Source organism: Bactrocera tryoni, chromosome 4 (assembly GCF_016617805.1).
Source record: "Bactrocera tryoni isolate S06 chromosome 4, CSIRO_BtryS06_freeze2, whole genome shotgun sequence".
NCBI lineage: Eukaryota > Metazoa > Arthropoda > Insecta > Diptera > Tephritidae > Bactrocera > Bactrocera tryoni.
The window spans coordinates 48,706,080-48,725,811 of NC_052502.1; the positions used below are offsets into that span (position 1 = coordinate 48,706,080).

The 19,732-nt window shown below is 32.9% G+C and overlaps 1 protein-coding gene across 2 annotated transcripts in view; it reads right to left on the reverse strand.

Annotated features, from left to right (window-relative positions):
• LOC120774025 (b(0,+)-type amino acid transporter 1) overlaps positions 1–19,732 on the reverse strand; it is a 64,574-nt gene that overhangs the window by 4,842 nt on the left and 40,000 nt on the right. The window contains exons 1-3 of one of the 2 annotated variants that reach the window (XM_040103317.1): positions 12,752–13,916; positions 10,459–10,674; positions 1,845–1,946 (exon numbers count right to left, since the gene is read on the reverse strand). In XM_040103317.1, the coding sequence (XP_039959251.1) occupies positions 1,845–1,946; positions 10,459–10,674; positions 12,752–12,824 (391 nt within the window). In that variant the 5' untranslated portion in view covers positions 12,825–13,916. Of the gene's footprint in view, positions 1–1,844; positions 1,947–10,458; positions 10,675–12,751; positions 13,917–19,732 lie in introns of those variants that run through there. The other variant, XM_040103318.1, reaches the window with a different exon arrangement.

Sequence of the window (19,732 nt, forward strand, 5' to 3'; positions counted from 1 at the left end):
AGCACATTTTATTTAATTCATTTCTCAACACATTACTTTGCCAGCGCTGCACAAATGACAAATGGGCGCCACAACCGAATGCAGCAAAACACATGTACATTTGCGTGCAAACACACACTGGCACATACAATGGGCTTACGAGTATGTAAACAAATGTGCTTGTTGTTTCTATGCGACGCCAGACCCCGGCCAATAGTGAAATTATTGACAATTTGCCAAATGAAAAGCGGCAGCTAGTGGCATCTACAGGTTTACAGGTGCATTTACACCGTTATGCCAAGTGCACATACATACTTGCACTTACATTTACATATATGTATAAAGTATACGTAAAATTTACATATGTATGTGTGTAGATTTTTGAGAGTTGCACGACCGTTAATCATGTGCAACGCGGCTGTTTCAAATGCGATGTAAAATAATTGCGAAAATATTATTCCAATGCAATTACAAACAATAGCGCTAAACACTTGTTGACAAAACAAAGTAATATATGCATGTATGTGTATGTACATTAATTTGTGCTCACATATTTGCAAATTGCATATGATATTAATTTTTTTCATTAGAGGTGTTTTTTTACGGTTATAACCACCTAAATGACGTCTACGCCAATAAAGAAGGGAATACAATCTTATAAACTTCAAAACATGCAACAATTGACAGAAAATTATGATAATTTCTTGGGTATTTTGTTTAACAATTTTGTTAACTTTGCTGGTGGGTGGATAGGTCAACTGCTCAGTCTCGCTTAGCGTTTATAAAAATCAATAGAAATTAAATGCCGTAGAAAATTATTATGTGGAATAAGTAGATGTTTGAAATATTTGTTAAAATTTCAGCACCTTCAGTCCATAAAAAAATATATTATTTTTGCAAGAACAGTAGGAAAATTCTATAATTAGCTGCTTCAAACTCGTTAGATTTGGATCAACTGTACTCCGATGCTTTTTTTTTAATCATTGGTGATCCTTTCACAGCTTCGGGAGAGAATATTTGAATATTAATTATTCAAAGCAGCGCTTATTTGATGTCAGAAGCCTTCAACATTGCCTATTTAGAACTAAAAATTATTACTAGCGTCAAATACGATATCTGTCATCATTTTCATACATTTTTTCAAGGCATAACTACAGGGCGTATGAGTAACCCAATGAAAGTGAAAAGCTAACTACAGCTCTCTGCCTTGCAAAAGGTATCAAAGTATTTACCTACTGCTGACATTTAATGGGACTAAAACAACAAAGTTAACAACACTGTATATGGACAACATGCCGTATGAGTAATATTTTTCCCAAGATCTGTTGACTTCTTATTTTTATTTATTTAATTCATGGAAGTATGCCATATATTCGTTATAAAAAGTATTATTCCAAGTGGAGTTATGCTATTTTGCATAATATTCATATTGTCTTGAGGAATATGAGCATGTAAACAAATGTATTTCAAACATATATCTATTACGATTTCATGCCAATAAATTAAATGATACTATTATATACCCATAACTGGCTAGCAAAACGTCTATTTTGAGTATAAATATACCGCGTATTAGTATCTGTAAGCTCTTTTCTCCTATCTTCCCTTTTTAACCTCAAAACACCATATGGACTCTCAGATTTAAAGATTAAAGATTCTGACTGGAAAGAAATTTCATTTCTTTTGAAACACAAAGCAAATCGGACTACAAATTTGGATTTGATAATATCAATTAAAATTTCCCATTTTTTTGAAATTCGCCATCCTTTCAGTTTTGGCAATTTATTAGGTATAAGTCTTCACAATATTTAACAGCGTATTAGTGTAAATCTATAATTTCTTAATTGGTTGCTGGCTCTACTTACCCAACAAGGAGAGCAAACCACAGGCCAGCCATATAATAAAGCTAACACCAACGGAACCAGTACGAACTAGTAGACCTGAAGGTGACACAAATATTCCAGACCCTGAAAATTAAACGTAAAGGAATAATATTAAAAATATTTTTTAAGAAAACTTTAATTAATATCTGTTTGAATAAACAAGTGTTACCTTATATTAATACAAAAAACATTTAAAAATATTAGTATTTTGTTCCCACTGCGAGTCGTCAATGTTATTTTAAATTAATTAAATTATAATGGCTTAGATATGGTACACAATTGTTGATCGTTAACAAGGGAAAGTGTGAATAAGTCATTCATAAATATTTATGTATTATTGTGCCTAATTAGAAATTTACCATAAGCACTAAATACTATACTTAAAGGTTTTTGAAATTTAAACGTTTTGAATTTAAAAATATTAATTGTATTATTATAGATAAAAAACGTATTATATTTGAGTTCTTATAAATCTTCAAGTTTTTGTGGTAGTTAATGATATATTGAGTTTTTCACAATATTTCTAACATCCAGGAGAAAACGTCTCAAATTCCATAAAGCACCATACACATAAATGATCAGCTGAGTTGGTTTAGCCATTTCCGTCGTATATACTAGATAGAACTAGCCCCTCAGTGTTTGATTTATAGATCTAAAATTTTGCATATAGTACGTCCTTTTTTCCCCGAGAAGCTACTTATTAATCGGAACCGCCAATATCGGACAAATAAAGCACATAGCTGTCATATGAACTGACCGATCAAAACGACCCTAATATATATAATATCTTCAGGAAAAGCATATCTAAAAACTGCAAACATATTGTCCAAACCGAACTACTATGACATATAGTTGTCATATGAACTGACCGGTCAAAATCAAGAAAAAGATCTGCCTAAAAAAATCTGTTCCTTGTTCTGAAATCGACGAAATGCTTATATTAAGAAACTTGGTTAGGAAGAATTATTAGAACGAAGACGCACCTGCGAAGACTTTTTTTCATTTTTGCCTAGGTCAACAAAAAAATGCTACATCATATATAAATATAGTAAAAAAATAGCTCATATTGACCATATACCAATTTCGTGCATTATTTTGTCAAAAAGCAAGGTCAGAAAGAGAGGCACGTTGAAAAACATATGGCGAACAGGTGTAGGCGACTGCGTAATTGCCGTAAAAGTGCGAAAATTGCTGACGTAAATTGAATTTATCACATGTAGTTATCAGTTTACAGTGACCAACGTTCAAGAGGTTTTTTGCAAATGTCTGCAAATATGTTATATTATTTTTATATATATGTATATATTATTTTACAAATATTTTGCTTACTTCCTTGGGAAGCTTATTAACTTTTTTCTTAAAGGGCACTTTAGCACATTACTTTGTAAAAAATCATATCTACTTACATATCTATATATATGTATGTATGTATATGCCTACAATGTATTATCTAATATATTGCATATGTATGTGCAAGTTAAAATCCTCCACCCCTAGCCTAATTTTGAAAATCTACCAAGCTTTTCCTTTCACTTTAACTAAGTTTTACGTAGCTTTCCTAATTTCAATTTTTATCTACCCTTAGCATATGTGCCGCACAAATTGCGAATGTCCTTGAGCAACTGCATTGCAATAATCCAACAAATTTGTATGCACTCGGCATTATTTGACCTTCGACCTTAAACTGCAATAGACGCCATGACATTCAAAGGCACCGTCGATATATGTAAGTAAATAGTGTGGATAAGTACCTATATAAAGGGCAAAGCTTGTACATACATATGTATGTATGTGTATATACATATATATGTATACGCATATAATGCATTTTTATTTATATGTATTATGTGCCGTTATTGTACCGCTACTAGAACGTTATAATTTGTCACGCGATGCCTTTATGGGTCATACAAATTATGAACGGACGTCAGGTGTACAAAATTAGATGTACTTATGTATATAGGATTGTTTGTGTGATTTTAATTTTTCATAATCAAAACAATGCTTAATGGTTGTGAGCGTGCTCTTTTGAAAACTGCGCATTCTTGAAGCTTACGTTTTTAACCTGAGTGGCTATAGCTATAATATATAGCCAAAAAGTTAGATATTAAAATTTTTAGTGGTTAAAATTAGACCGAGTGTGGCATATTCAAAACTTAAAATGTTTGAAATTAAAAGAAAAAATATTTAGGATGCATATACTGTAACAAACTAACTAACCTAATTTTCCTCACTTGCTTTTAAAAGTAGCATACCAGAACTAACCTAACTTTCTTGCTGTATAATGATTTAAACCAACTTCTCGAGACATGTCTTTCTGATCAATAAAATAAATTTAAAAATTGAGTTGAATATCCACAAAATCCCTCTAGATTTACCAATAGCCTAACACAGCATACATATTTACAAACTGTTTACAAATATTACTTCAAATAAAATCAAACCATGACCTCCACACAAGACTGGTCAATGTGCTGGCGCCACACAATTGACAAATATTTTTTGTTATATTTTTACGATGACATTGTGGACAACTGTAACTATAAATTTTCGTAAATATAGAACAAAAAGTTCTAATTATATTATAAATAAATAGGCGAAAATAAATTGTAATAAAACTCACACATTTATGTAGTGTAAATGTATCTATGTGCGTATGTAAGATATTTCAATGGTCACAACGTTTCAACGCAGGGTCATTGCGTTGCTCATCGTTAACATGTCTTGCTGAATTGTTTTAGAAAATTTGGAATTCATAGCGAAAGCGATTTTAGTTACCACTTTTGGCGTGACAAAATGCACGAACGCAAGAATGTATATATGTAGTAAATAGAAATAAGTACAGACATGCATGTATATTAGGGTGTGTAACTTTTTCTTCGTTAGAATTGGTCGGTAGACATCTCAAAAACTTTCAAACTTTTGCTCTTTAAAATTGAGTGGCAGACAACTCAAAAACTGTCTAAAAATATGAGCTCGTAATATTAAAAGAAAAGTCCTTCACTTTTCAGTTGCCTACTACTAACAATTTTTCAGAGCACAAAATAAGAAAAAATATTAATCGATTCATTGTAAACCACTCTAATATATAAATATATCTATGCCTATATTTACAACACGCAATACATAGATATATTTTAGAATAGGTTATCCATATTTTTGGACGATTAAATTTTTTATATTTTACTCTATAATTTCCTTAGCAACTGTTAAGTTTCTCATTAACTTTTCGTTAATAATTCATTCAGAAATCTATATTTAAGCATGCAATAGTTCTTTTACCTCTAAGAAAAGTTATAGCAAATAAGAATTTCATAAAATTTGTGTTAATTTTATGAGGATTTGAAATTTAGAGACTACAGAAAACTCAAGTTTGGTTTGATTATGGTGATTTTAAGTTTGTAAACTATGAAAAAATCTACTATTAGACTCCTCACATTTACCTAATAAACATTTCGATTAAATCTTTAACTATAATAATTTAAGACTATAAGTCTGTAGAGGAGCCATTGACAAAAGGTTCTACGACACAATAGTTCAGCCCATTATGTTCTATGGAATCTTTATGTAGTGGAGGGCTGTAGAAAAGAACAGACTTGCAAAGAAACTCGAGAGCGATAAACGGGCGACGCTCATAAGCAACCGTGGCACTTAACGCTATCTTGCACATAGTGCCCATAGACATCGTCGGAAGGTGTATGGCTGCGTTAGTTGTTATCAGACTCAGAGAATCTGTGTTTCTAAAAGAACACATGTGTGAACAATCGGAATAACTTCATACCGGATCACTTGGATCATAGAGTCGCAAAACCGAACACTAGCGTATCTTTCTCTGCCCATGTACCAGCGAGGGAGTTGTGGGTGGGAAGAGCCGTAGGAGGAGAAGGACAGTGAGCTTCTTAACGGATGGATCACAGCTTGGGCGGGAAGGTTAGTGGAGCAGTTTACTGTCAGGAACTCTCTATCAACTTCAGCCTCGGACTCTCTGCCTATTGAAGTATTTTCCAAGCCGAGGTTGTAGCCATTAAGGTAACTGCTCCGGAGTGCAGCCTTCTTCAGAGAAGTGACCATCCACTCAGATAGCAAAGCGGTGATACTAGTCTTGAACTCATTGGCAGTGCGTTCAGGATTGGTCAAGGAGTGCCTAATCTCGTTACGAATAGCATCGAGTGTCTTTCTGATAAGACTGGTATGATTGCCAGGCCGCAGAGGAATCGCACGAAATTGTAAAGCTGATGAGTTAGCAAGGGAAGGTACCCTAGAATCGCATTCGGTTGAATGGGAGCGGGTCGGTGCTCCCGTATCCTCTTGTATTCTATTACTAGATAGTTGGGCTTTCCGGAAGCTTGGGCAGCGTTGAGCCACCATGCAAAATCGATCTCTTTGCCCTTAGTAAAGCTAGTGTTTCCTTAGGGAGGCTTTTAGCTTTTTAAATTAGTAATCATTAGGCATTTTCAAGGTTCACGCGCTTAGAGTGTTCCCTAAAAATATATGTATGTATATATACATATGTTTAATAAATTAAAGTATATTCATTTATATGTATGTACTAAATTCATCCACACTTTGTTGACACACCCATTTTTCTAGCAGGTTTTTATGTGCTATCAGCATAAATTTAAGTTTATTAGCATTGAAAATTCTTATATATTTCTTTTTTCATTCTTGAATATATGCGCAAATAACTTAATTAGTGATAGTCATGTGGTTAATTTCACTTGCTATGCGATTTTTTACGAGCCTTCGCGTCGCTTGCCAAAACACCTACGCATGGGAGTGTGAAGCATTTTCATTTATCTAGTTATATTTGTTTCTATGCTTCAATTTGGCGTTTGTTTTATTGTCTTCTCTTTCTTTTTTCTCTTAGATCTCTTTTTTTCATATATATACATTAATGTCTTTGACGTTTCATGTCCTAATTTCATGCAACAATTTTTAACATCTCGAAAATGATATTTAAACATTTTTTGTGCTAAATTTTTTTGTATACATATGTATGTATGTATATCAGATAGATAGGGATATTGTATGTAGTATTGGAATTGTCAATCGAGGCGGATTATATACATGTCACTGTATTTTAAGAGAATTCAAAGCAAATGAGTTGATTTTTATTAAAATTTAAAGTACAACGGCCTGAGTGAACTTATGTATTTATGATATATTAGGGTGACCAAAAATAAGCCTATTGCGAATTCATGGGGGAGAATATCTATAGAGAAAAAAATAACACTTAAAAAATCTGTTTTCATTAAAAAAATTTTCATAAATTTTGAAACGTTTAGAATAAACTTTGTTTTACATCGCTGGTTCTTGTAGAGCAAAAAAGTATCCTAAAAATTCAATTACAAATTAATACAATTAAAAGCTCTGAAAACCATATAAGATGTACATATAGGGGTTTTCAATAAGGGCGCCACAAAAGTAAAAGTTCGTTTGATATTATTATCTATTTCTTTTGATGGTCACCATAGGCATGCTTGCCGAAGTCCAATAGCTGAACCCACTTTTCGACGGTTGTCAAACATAATTCGACCGATACTGCTGCAATTTCACATTCGATATTCGTACGACTTTCATCAGTCTATGCTTGTTGGCATAGACCATAGACTTGACGTAGCTCCACAGAAAATCGTCTAACTGTGTCCAATCGCACGACCGAGGGGGCCAATTGACTGGGCCATTTCGTAAGATAACACTTTCACCAAACTTGGTTTTCAATAAACCGAATATTTTTGACCCGAATTGGATGATATGGGCTTGGACAATAGCCCATATCATCCAATTCGGGTCAAAAATATTCGGTTAGTGCCGATCTTGATCATTACGGAAGACGCCGCCGGCCCATAAACCGCACCAAACTTTAATTTTTTCGGGATGCAATGGTGACTCATGGAGTACATGTGGATTACTGCCTGACGAAGCCATTCAGCCAGAAATGAGCCTCATCTCTGAAGATGATTTTTGATGAAAATCCGAATCATTTTCAAGTTGTTGCTCAGACCAATTGACGAATAAACGACGATTCTGGTGGTCAAGCAGCTTCAGTTCGTACGTCAATTTAATCTTGTAAGGATGTAGGCCAAGATCTCTTCGCAAAATTCGCCACAACGACGTCACAGAGATGCCCAATGCTTCAGAACGACGTGTGAGAGGCTGATTTGGGTCTTCCTCAATTGATGCGCTAGCGACAGCAATATTCTCGACACTAAGGGCACTTCTTTGTCTCACTAGCACGGGAACATTTTATACTGTGTCTGTGGATTCAAATTTTTCCACTAGATGCTCAATTGTATAGCTGACAGGACGATTATGACGACCGTAAATTGAACGTAGCGCTCTTAAGGTTGAGGCCACTGACTCCGAATTTCGGTAGTAAATTTTAATAATTTCGACTCGTTGTTGGATTGTATATCTTTTCATAATTAAATGGCAAACCGTACTGAAAATAAGAGTCAAAAGAGCGGGAAAAAGTATGGCGTCGTTTGCTGTCCATATAAGTCTACTTTTGTAGCTCCCTATTGAAAACCCCTTTAGCTGTGCTACTATATAAACTGTTCGATCACAACCAAGGTAAAGATATTCATAAGTGATATTCTAGCCTTATTAATTAACCTCAAGTCGTCTTATTATAAAACAACGTGGCTAAAAAGAACTAGATAGATATAAAATAAGGAATTAACGTAATTATTATATTACTATTATTAATATTATTGCTATTGTTTTACATTTCATAAAATCACTTTATTTTATGAAATGTGCACAAACATCTTGAATTCAAAATATGTTTGCAGATTTCATGGACGAAAAATTTTACTGTTTTTCGTATATACATACGAGTATATGTATATATTTTAATAGCACTTTGGTCGCATATTTATGCCTACGTGCCCATAGACTACCACACATACATATGCATATAACCAATGATATACATATTTGTTTTATGTAGAAGATTTTTTTTCATTATACACACATACATATCTACTCAAATATATGTATGTGTATTGGCATTTCATGCGCTTTCTTAACGTTAAGTTGTTTACTAAAGTCGCTTTAAACACATAAACATAATAAATTCTGTTTTAATCACATTTTAATCATTGAGAAATAAGAAATTGTTTTTGCTATAAATAATCTTGTATATTTACGCGCAAAATACCGTTGCTTATGAGCTCATAACGTGTTAAGTAATGACTGTGGATTATAAAAATTAATATTGGGTGCTCATTTTCAGACTCACATGGCTTTCACGCAATTTCCGGTCAGGGGTGGTTTGTATTAGTTGTATGAAAGTTACTGCTTAAGAGCGGATATTTCATTTGATAGTTACTTATACATATGTATGTCCTTTCTAAGATATCTTAGCAAATAAATTAGTGAAAAATATGAAATATATGTCTGTCGTATTCCGTATAAATTATTCGTCCTAGCTGGAATTTGAACCCCAAGCTTTTCTAGGCAGCCTTCTGCCTTTATTCCATAAAAGTAACTCATATTTTTTACGTGCTTATTTTCTATGAGATAACATCATTTCAGATTACGACCAAAAAACCGATCCAAACCAGTTCAAAATTGAAGCTATTAGGAATATTATAAAGAAATCCATTATTTTTCCAATATATGGCTTAATATTGTGTGCTGACGACAGCCTTGCCACACGGTGCTCAAAAGTACAATGGATCAAATCAATGCGTTGACCAACGCCCTGAAAATGCCAAGCAATTTTCGGTACCGATTGGCCGTGTGGAATGTGTTCTCAGACAACAAACCTGTGTGTTTGGTGGAATAGACAGAGAATCATCTACTATGAGCTGCTCCTCTACAACCAAACTTTTTTTGGATCTTTACTGCCAACAATTGGACCATCTGAAGTGAGCAATCGCTCAAAAGTGGCCAGCTTTGGCGAATAGGGTAAGAATGTATTCCATCAGAATAATGCCAGGACTCACACATTCGATAGCTAACAAGTTGTTGAACAAAGCAGTGCAGATAACTCTATCTTTGTTAAATAATAATTTCAATTTATTGCGAAAATAATGGATTTATTTTTATTAGACCTTATACTATGTATTCTGGCATAAAACCACTGATTGAAAAAAAAATCCAAAATCGTTCTGTAGTTGGTATATTTCTGATTAAGCTATTTTGCTATTTCTATAGAGAAATTTCTGGTTCTAACCTGGTAAATTTGTATCTAATGTTTCACTGCAGGCTTGTGATTTCAGCAGATTTTAAACTTGAGATCTATTAAAAATGAAAATATGTAAGTATTACTTTTTCATCTCAGCAGCTGTTATGAATGCTTTCCTTTAAATAAATCTATAATAATTTGGATAAGCTATTTCATCGGTCACGTAATACAAATAATTGACAAAAAAAACATATTTGAACTTATTGTTCTTGGAATTTTCTAATATTTGAAAAAAAAAAATATTGATAAGTCAACCTTTAAGTTCTATAATTATTCACATTATGAATAGACTTAAATAAAAATGTATTTAAAGAATTTCAACTCGACGTATAAATTTAATATAGCTTAGTAATACTTTATCAAGGTATGTTTAAAATTTTAGTATATTTTTTTTGTACTCACCTATCATGGTCCCGACAATTAAAGCCACCCCACTGAAGAGTCCCACCCGTCTCTGGAGGTGAACAGCGTCGTTCGGCGCTGAGCCCTTCCTCTCCAACGACTTCCGCATCCCCCCGGTCCCTGATGAGTCGGTCTCTGTTTCGGGCCCTTCTGCCCCAAAAGACCCATTGGCACCCGTTGTCCCGTTGCTCGTGACTTTAATTGGCACATTATGTCCTGTTTCATTTTTTCATATTACATTTTTTTTATAAAATTTTTATTTCGTACACAATATGCCAATAGTTCACAATTTTTGCACAAATGCCATTGTTAAGGTTAGCACGGAAACGAAAAGAAAGAAAGAGAGTTGCACAATTAGCAAGGTTTTTAATACAAATTTGGTTTTAACACTACATAAAATAAAGTTGTTTTAATTTTTAATAAAAAGATATTTTGAAACAATTTTTTTTTTCACTTTTAATAAAAAAAAAAAAAAATTTAAAAAAACTTTTTTTTTCAATATTTGACCAAACCAAAAAAAATTTTTTTTTGTTGATTTTTATTGAAAATAATAATTATTTTTTAATGGTTTTACTTAGAGAGTAAATATTTTATTTATTTATTAATTTTCTCATATTTATTTATTTTTTTCATTAACTTCATATTATTGGAATTTGACTTCCTTTTTTATGTGTAAATTGTATTCAATTCAATGGTTATAAATTTTATTATTTAAAATTATTGTATATATTAATATTTATTTAATCAGCCTATTTATGGTATTTAATTATACCTTTAAGAATTTGTTTAGATTTTATTTTTGTATTATTTTGTGTCATCATTATTTTGTTATATTTTTTATTACTTTCTTTTTAATATTTTATTTGATTTTTCATTTATTCCAAATATTTTATTATTTTTAGAATTTTAGTTGTTTTATCAGATTATCCCTTTACTTTGGTTTTATTTTTTTCCTTTCTCAATCAATCTATATAATGCTACATTTATTCAAATATTCTATTGATTTTCTGCGAAGTTTGTAACAACCATAAAGAAATGCCGGAGACCCTTAAAATATATATTCATCTGCCCATTGATCTGTCTGCATATATGTACATGATCCAGTCACTCAGTTTTTGAGATATCGATCTGAAATTTTGCACACGTTCTTTTTTCACATAGGAGCTGCTCATTTGTCGAAACCGACGATATCGGACTACTATAGCATATAGCTGTCATGCAACCTGATCGATCAAAATCAAGTCCATGTATGGGTAACTTCATTATTTGAAAAGATATCTTCACGAAATTTCTTACAAATAATTTTCCAAGACAGTGGTGCAATCTTCGAAGAAATAGCTCAGATTGGACTTCTAAAGCATATAGCTGCCATACAAATCGATCGATGAAAATCAAGTATAATACATGTATAGGAAACTTATTTATTTGAAAAAATATCTTCACGAAATTTTGCGTAGATTTTTATCCAAGACAAAGGTGCAGTCTCCGAAGAAATTCCTCAGATCAGACTTCTAAAGCATATAGCTGCCATACAAAACGATCTATCAAACTCAAGTTCATACTTCTTTTACATATATGTATGTGCCATTCAAACTGGTCAGTCGAAATCAAGCTCTTTTTTTTCTTTAAATGAGTTATTTTTACGAAATTTTTTTAATCAATTCTACGTATAATGACGTCATTGTTTTTTATCTTTGAATTGTTTTTATTTAATTTTATTTTACTTTTTTCAATTTTGTTACTTTTATATTTTGTTTCATATATTTTTTTATGTTATTGAATTGTTTTTTTTTTAGTTTTTTTTTTTTTTCTAATTTTATATATTTTTTAAAATAAACTCTTTTTATGATTCTTTAAACTCAAGCAATTTGTTTTCCTTAGTGGACTTTTCTTGTTTGCTTGAACTTAATTCTTTATTTTTCTCTTTAGTTACTCATCTTTTTATTATTTTACTTTTTCTTCTAACATTTTGCATTGCATTGTCCATTGATTCTAATTTAAATGCCTCCAACACTGTCCAAAAAATGTGCTTTTTCTTTTTGGATAACCACTGCAAACGATTTATTTTTAGCCGAAATATAAAAAATAAAAATTTCGAAAAATCTGTAAAATTATGTAGGCGGCACAGACACACGCACACGCATTTCTAAATAACCACGTAAATATATAGAGTGCATATACACACATGTATGTACACATGGATACATATGCATGTATATATATATTTATGTATGTATGTATATATACATATGTCAACGTGTAAGTAGTAGAACCGTTCATGAACAACACACACCTCGATTATCTGTTGTATTATTTTTGCATGCGTTCTTTTGCAAGCAAAATAGTTGTGTGATTTTATCGCGCATGGCATGGACGGATAACGAATTTTACAAATTATTTCGCCGCAAATTTCAACTACGAGCGAACGACGACAACAACGGATTTCAGCAGACTGTTCGCCTATGGTGGCCACAAGTCCGATTATAGCTCGATGTGAATCGAGAATTTGGCGCCTGCAGACGTCTATGATGCCGATGATGTTGCCGTTGTCGATTCGGATGCTTTGAAGGTTGCCGAAGGCGCAAACGATGACCAATTCCCACTATATATATGCGTATGTGTGTTGATGCGCACACACGAATCGCACAAACGAAGACGGCTGCAAAGGAAAAGCTTGTTTGGCGCTGCCAACAGACAGCGGATGCCGGGAAATTTTGTCAACTTGAAGCGGATGAACAAGGCCGTGCCGGCAAACGGAAGATGGCAGCGAGTGCGCGGTGTGCCACTCGAATTAGTGTTCGGCAAAGTTCGCAAGCACAGCAAAGTGTTCGGCAAGCAATAAAATATATATGTAAATGTATTTTTACATATATTGTGTATGTATTGATGATTTTTTCTTTGTAATGTCTGTATGTAGTGTATGTGGCGCGCACTGTTTGATGCTAGGCCTTGGCGAACAGAATTTCAGTGATACAGAAAAGTATTTTCGCGTGTTTGCACACGCTTTTTCACACTTTAACGATGTGGCGCTCTGCCTAGCTCACTTTTATTCGCGTTTTCTTTGCGGCTTTTTGCCTTTTTTGTCTTTAGATGTTTTTTTTTATATATACGTAGCGTAGTTGCGCGCTCCAGCAGCTTGGAGAAAATAGGCAATAGTACGATGACGTCTTTCGCGCAGCGTCAGAAAATGATGCAAGAATTTGGAAGTATTTCGCGCCGTACGCGTTGGTCGAATTTCGTATGAGTTTACGTATTTAAGTACAATTTTTTGTGACTTTTTCTACTTTTTGCTCTGCTATGCGCTTGAAATGTTGAGAGCGAGAGCGCACTGGCATATATTTTGTGCTGCCGAGTTTATTTCCGTTGTCTTCGTCACAAGTTCTGCCACTGTTTTCTTTGCTAAGTAAGAATTTGTTAAGATTTTTTCAGTTCTTAATTTTTTATGACTTTTTTATTATTTTTTGATAGTTTTTTTTTTAATTTACTGCTTAAATTCGTAAATTTTTTTTGTGTTTTTTATTTTTATTTTCATTTAATATTACTATTTGAGTACACAATTCTTTATTTATTAATTGTTTATTATTTTCTTAGTTTTTTCCTGCTTGGTATGTCCGTTTCTCACGCCTCCAGTTTTCAAATGGTCTATTTTTAACGATTTTTCTTAATATAAATTCCACACAGTGCACGTCAGCATTAAAAGTCAAGCAAATATTTGCACCAATTCATTTATTTTTTATCGCTGTTTAATGTTTTATCTGTTTTTTTCTTTTGTTCTATGCATTTAGACTCTGCGTTGCGTGTTTTTTGTGTTGCGTTAAATTATGAAGATTCTCTGTTTGCCACCTTTGGGTTTGCGTAATTTTTCTTTATGCGCTCGTACATAGTTGGTCTCTAATTTGTTGTTGTATAATGTTTTTGTTTAAAATTTATTTGCTCTTTTTGCAGAGTTACTTAGCACGTATAATTTTTTATAGAATTTTTTTTCATAAAATATCTTTTCGATACATTGCTGCTTTAAAGGTCTCTTGCATGCATATCTCCATGCGCTCTTCACTGAAAATGTTTGAAATAGTCACAAGTAACGTTTAGCACTTCACTTCTTTGCCTCTATAATCTGCCCAGACTCTTATGCATTACAATGAGAAATTTTCAGTCATTTTCACACGTTCTTTCGCCTCAAACAATCACTCAATATTCGGTCTGCATTCGTTGGATACTTTCGTATAACTGAAAGTGTAAATTTGCAATAATTGCTAGAAATAATAAATTCTTCTTTTAACCAGCAGAAACTCTCAATTGCTAAAGTGCTCAAGTGAATTTTGTTGTGCTTGCAATTTTTTTTTTTTGCTTTAAAATCGGTCAGCAGCTACCGCATGCCGCGCACATATTCTATATACATACATATTTACTACAAATATTTACACACGAGTACCAGCAGTATGTAGCCGCTTCTTCACATTTTCCAATTTGAGTAAATGAGTGAGTCTTAGTATGAGTACTTTTCATATGCCCTATATGCAATCCAATTGAACATTTTGAGTGAATTTCTACATAACTACTCCTTAATTGGGAATTAATCGTTTTTATTGTTTATATGTAATTATATACTTCATATACAACAACAATTTCAGACACATAAAATATTATAGCATGGCAACATATAGATTTCTATATATTATATGGCGCATACATAAATCAATTCACATGTCCGCGCTCATATTCCACAGACTGGCGAACTTTGTTTGCACTGTAAATAAATTCCTTACGCCAATATTGGTTTCTGCTTACTACATCGTAAACATACTGTGCTTCGATTTGCTTCGAGATTTGTTATTCATATTCGCTAATTATTTTGCTACTAAAAACATAAATACGAAATCTAAATCTAATGCTGAAAACAGACACGTTTTGTTTGTGACTAAGACAAAATAGTTTCAAATAGAAAATATTGGTAAAGCACGAAGGTAGTTTGATAAGTCAACTACTTATAATTGCAATAAACTCGTGAATTCCATTTCGTGCGTTCCTAAGTTTATCTGTGGTCAAATGAGGGTAAGTGTCCAACATTCGCACTGCCTGAAAGCGTTCGCTATCACAACGCAACCGAAACCTAACCGAATATATAGTAGGTGTGTGCAACAGGTTCGAGCTTCAGAGAAGTATTAGCTAGAAAAGCAAGGAAGTGTAATTCGCGATTCCAATGAAAAGTTGGATTGCATGAAAATCACTTTTTTAACTGGTAAAACAATACCTTAAAATGGGTAATGAAATCTCTAACTTATGATAGAAGAAAACAGTCACACTTTAGTCTAATTTATCATAAACTTTCTAATTTCGTAAGTATTAAGGTTTTAGAGAAATTAAGTTTATACGGAGAACCATTATGATGCTAATTATATTTTAAAATGTCTTGCTGACTACTTCATCAGATATAAAGCGAATTATTTTAACTAGAAAATAAAAAATCTAATGAACTGTATGATTTTTAGCGCTAAATCCATACATTTTAAAAAATAAATCGATTCTAGCGCCCCTGAGAGGATCCTAACAGAAACTCTGGGAGAGATTATTATTTTGGTTGAGTGATATGAAAATTTTTTAAATACTAGCTGAACCCCATAAGAGGATGAAGGTGTTAAGGGGGTACAAAACACCTTTTTTAAGTATTTTTAGAATTTTTTATTGTTACAAACATGCATTATTAACAAAGAAATTCTGAAATTTTGAAAAAAATATATTTTAAACTCGGCCATTGCGACGTCATTTCCTGAAGTTCCTCGGAAAATCCGCCCGAAAAAAAAAATTTAAATGACTTTTGGGAGACATTTTTACAAAAAAATTAAAATCTCGGCTAAAATTTCGCGATATTTTTTTTCAAATAGTTGTAATCGAAAAAAATCTTCATCCAAGTCTTTAAGAACTGTATCTCAAAGACCTATGTAATATTTCACGAAGATCGGTTGAGTTCTCGAGATGATATCTTGCCAACCGACTTCAAGAATACAGTTTCAAGAAAAACGCGTTTGAAGACGGCACACTTAGCCTAGCTGGCCTCAAACGCACAAGTGCTCAAGGCTGTACCTCCGCAACTATTGCTCGGATCAACTTGAAAATTTAGGACAACATTCTACAGGTGTTGTAGAATTTATTAAAACAATAATAAATACGATTTTTTGAAACCCGTAAACGCATAAGCCACTTAAGAACTACTTTTGAATATTTTCAAAACATTTACCTGATCTTATATTTCCATCACTATACAAAATTTCAACCAAACATAATATTTATGAAAACTATAAATAGTTTTACTAAGACTCTTTTACTTTTATTTTTATTTAATACTTATACTTTCCCACTCAACTGTTTACTTATTTCATTCAGAAGTGCTACTCAAAATTCAACTCATTCAACAGAATATTCATAATTAGTGTTTGTTTAAAAATTTATAATTTGTTTCATTTTTTGCACTTATAAATATACATACATACATATAAATAAAAGTTTGTGCACCTGTGAAGAGCCTAATATTTACATTTCAACTACACACCCGCATTAATAATTAATATTTTGATTTGTTTATTCTCACTCTCATTAAAAGCGTCAGAAGGGAAATTATAATAATGAATTACGGTGTAATGAAAAAAGTCTAAGTGGTTAATAAAAAAAATCTATGATAAGGCACATATGCTTGTGTCTCTATATAATTATCCATATGCCAAAAAAGATAGAGGTAAATTCGAACAGCAATGCATATTATATATGTATACCCACATGATATATTTTACATGGTGCGTTCCAAAGTAAACGGGTAAAGCAAACTTTTTGAATCTAGCGCCCCCTGGTGGCGCCATCTACATGTCGGTGCGTTAGAATCTATTATCGATTGTCCAGTGAGAATTTCATGACATTTCAGTGATTGAAAGTGAAGTTATTGCGTTTTAAGTGTCAGTATGTCTGTGTTATCGGTGCAAAAATGAGCTTCGAACAAAGAGACAACATTAAATATTGTTTTAAAATTGATAAAACTTTTACCGAAACAAGTTTATGGCGATGATTGCCTATCCCGTAATGACGATCAACATGTGTGCCAATCAAAATTCGTGATCAACGGAAATTCCGTCGAATCTGTGCGTGAATTCATCAAAAATCAGCCGAAATCATCATTGAAATTCATGGAAGTGGAATTGAACATCTCCAAAACATCGACTTATCGCATTTTGACCAAACATTTGGGCTTACGAAAGGTGTGTTCACGGTTTGTTCCGCACAAATTGACTGACGACCAAAAATTGCTCAGAATCCAACATTCGAAGGACGACTATTAGACCAAAAATCACATTTTAACCATTAACCACTCACCGTAGTCACCTGATATGGCACCGTGCGACTTCTTCCTTTTCGGAAAAATGCATTTGCCAATGAAAGGAAAGCGTTATGCAGACGTAGAGGCCATTCAAAAGGCTTGCAGCGGCATACGAGATAAAACAGAAGTTCGACATGCTTTTGGACCATCCAAAAAGCTGTATTGAAGCAGAATGAGACTATTTTTAATAAAATAAATTGATTTTGCCGAAAAAACCATTTGTTCTGTTTTTTTTTTAAGTCCTCTTTACTTTGGAATGTCTCTATAGAATCATCTCAAACCATTCGCCATACAACTACATCACATACATTGTACTGTGGTATAAGCTCATAAAGAATCAAGTGAGAAGCACAAAAATGATTCACTGTAAACCTGAGTATTATAGCCGATGCATTGAGCCCAGCATTAAGATAACGTCGGTTTCGGTATTTAAGATAAGCAGATAAAAGCGACGATAATTTACAACAAATACATTAAAGGTATTTTTAGTAAAAATAAATTATTTCTCACGCTCTATATAAAAATAGCATAAATGAGTCTAGTAACCATGATTATGTGTCTGTATGTAACCAAGTGGTAGTCAATTCTTTTATTTTTCTTTCCACCGACTTTATGCAAAATTATCTTAAATACCATATACATACATATGATGGCCTTCATAAGTGTTAAATTAAGTAGCACACAAACACACGCATGTGTATCTGCGTATGCCTCCAATGTGTCAATAAGAAAAGCTAATTCTCGACGTCAAAATTAAAGCGTGGGCATTTGCATTTGTATTTTTTTTTTCGAATTCTCCTTAGTCACGCGGTATTTTTGCTCTACATATTCATACATGTACATATGTATATATTTATGTATGTACACCCACTTGTCATTCAATTTACTGTGTTTGCGACTTTTATCAAAATTTTATCATTTTGCTCTGACGTCCGTTAGTTTGATATTTATGTATTTCTTTTTTTTTGCAATCGAAATAGTATTTCGTCATTGCTTCTGATAATTTCTTTCTTTACTCATATAAAATGTTTAGTTCTTATTGCCTCTAAAGAAGTTTAAATGATTTTGCTGAAATTTCCTGCCCTCTAGATGGCTCTGAAAATATTTAGTGGGGGGTGACAGAGTTGCAGATACCTCCAGTATAACATTCGAAGGAGAAAGACTAGCCAAGTGAATCTATATATACTAAAAATCAATACGCAACCTTCAAAAATCCAAACAGTCTGTTCAATGCCAATCAAATAATAGGTCATAAACAAAATTTCAGAAAAGCATTCCACTTGCGAGTTCATAAATTACTGAAACTTGCAATAAATTTACGCGAGTTGATTTATGGGAAATTGATCACAGTTTGTCACTTTTGCTATTACATATTTAGTCACTTCAAATTTGGCAAATCATTTCACCACCCCCTCCTTGTCAAAAACAAGTGCAAGTCATTAACACTTTTTTTTTGCTTAATAGCTCATCAGTCTGGCTACAAATCGCCACAAAAGTGCCAACAGTGACGCAAAAAAAGTTTTGTGAAAAAGGGGTGCAAGAAGCTTTGAGACGTTTTTGAGGTAGTACTCGAATATTAGCCGTCTCCAACTAATCAACCTAACACTTTCCACCGTTTTTATACTGTCGCAACAAAGTTGCTAAGGAGAGTATTATAGTTTTGTTCACATAACGGTTGTTTGTAAGTACTAAAACTAAAAGTGTCAGATATAGGGTTATATATACCAAAGTGATCAGGGTGACGAGTAGAGTTGAAATCCGGATGTCTGTCTGTCTGTCCGTCCGTCCGTGCAAGCTGTAACTTGAGTAAAAATTGAGATATCAACTTTATGAAACTTGGTACACGTATTTCTTGGCTCCATAAGAAGGTTAAGTTCGAAGATGGGCAAAATCGGCCAACTGCCACACCCA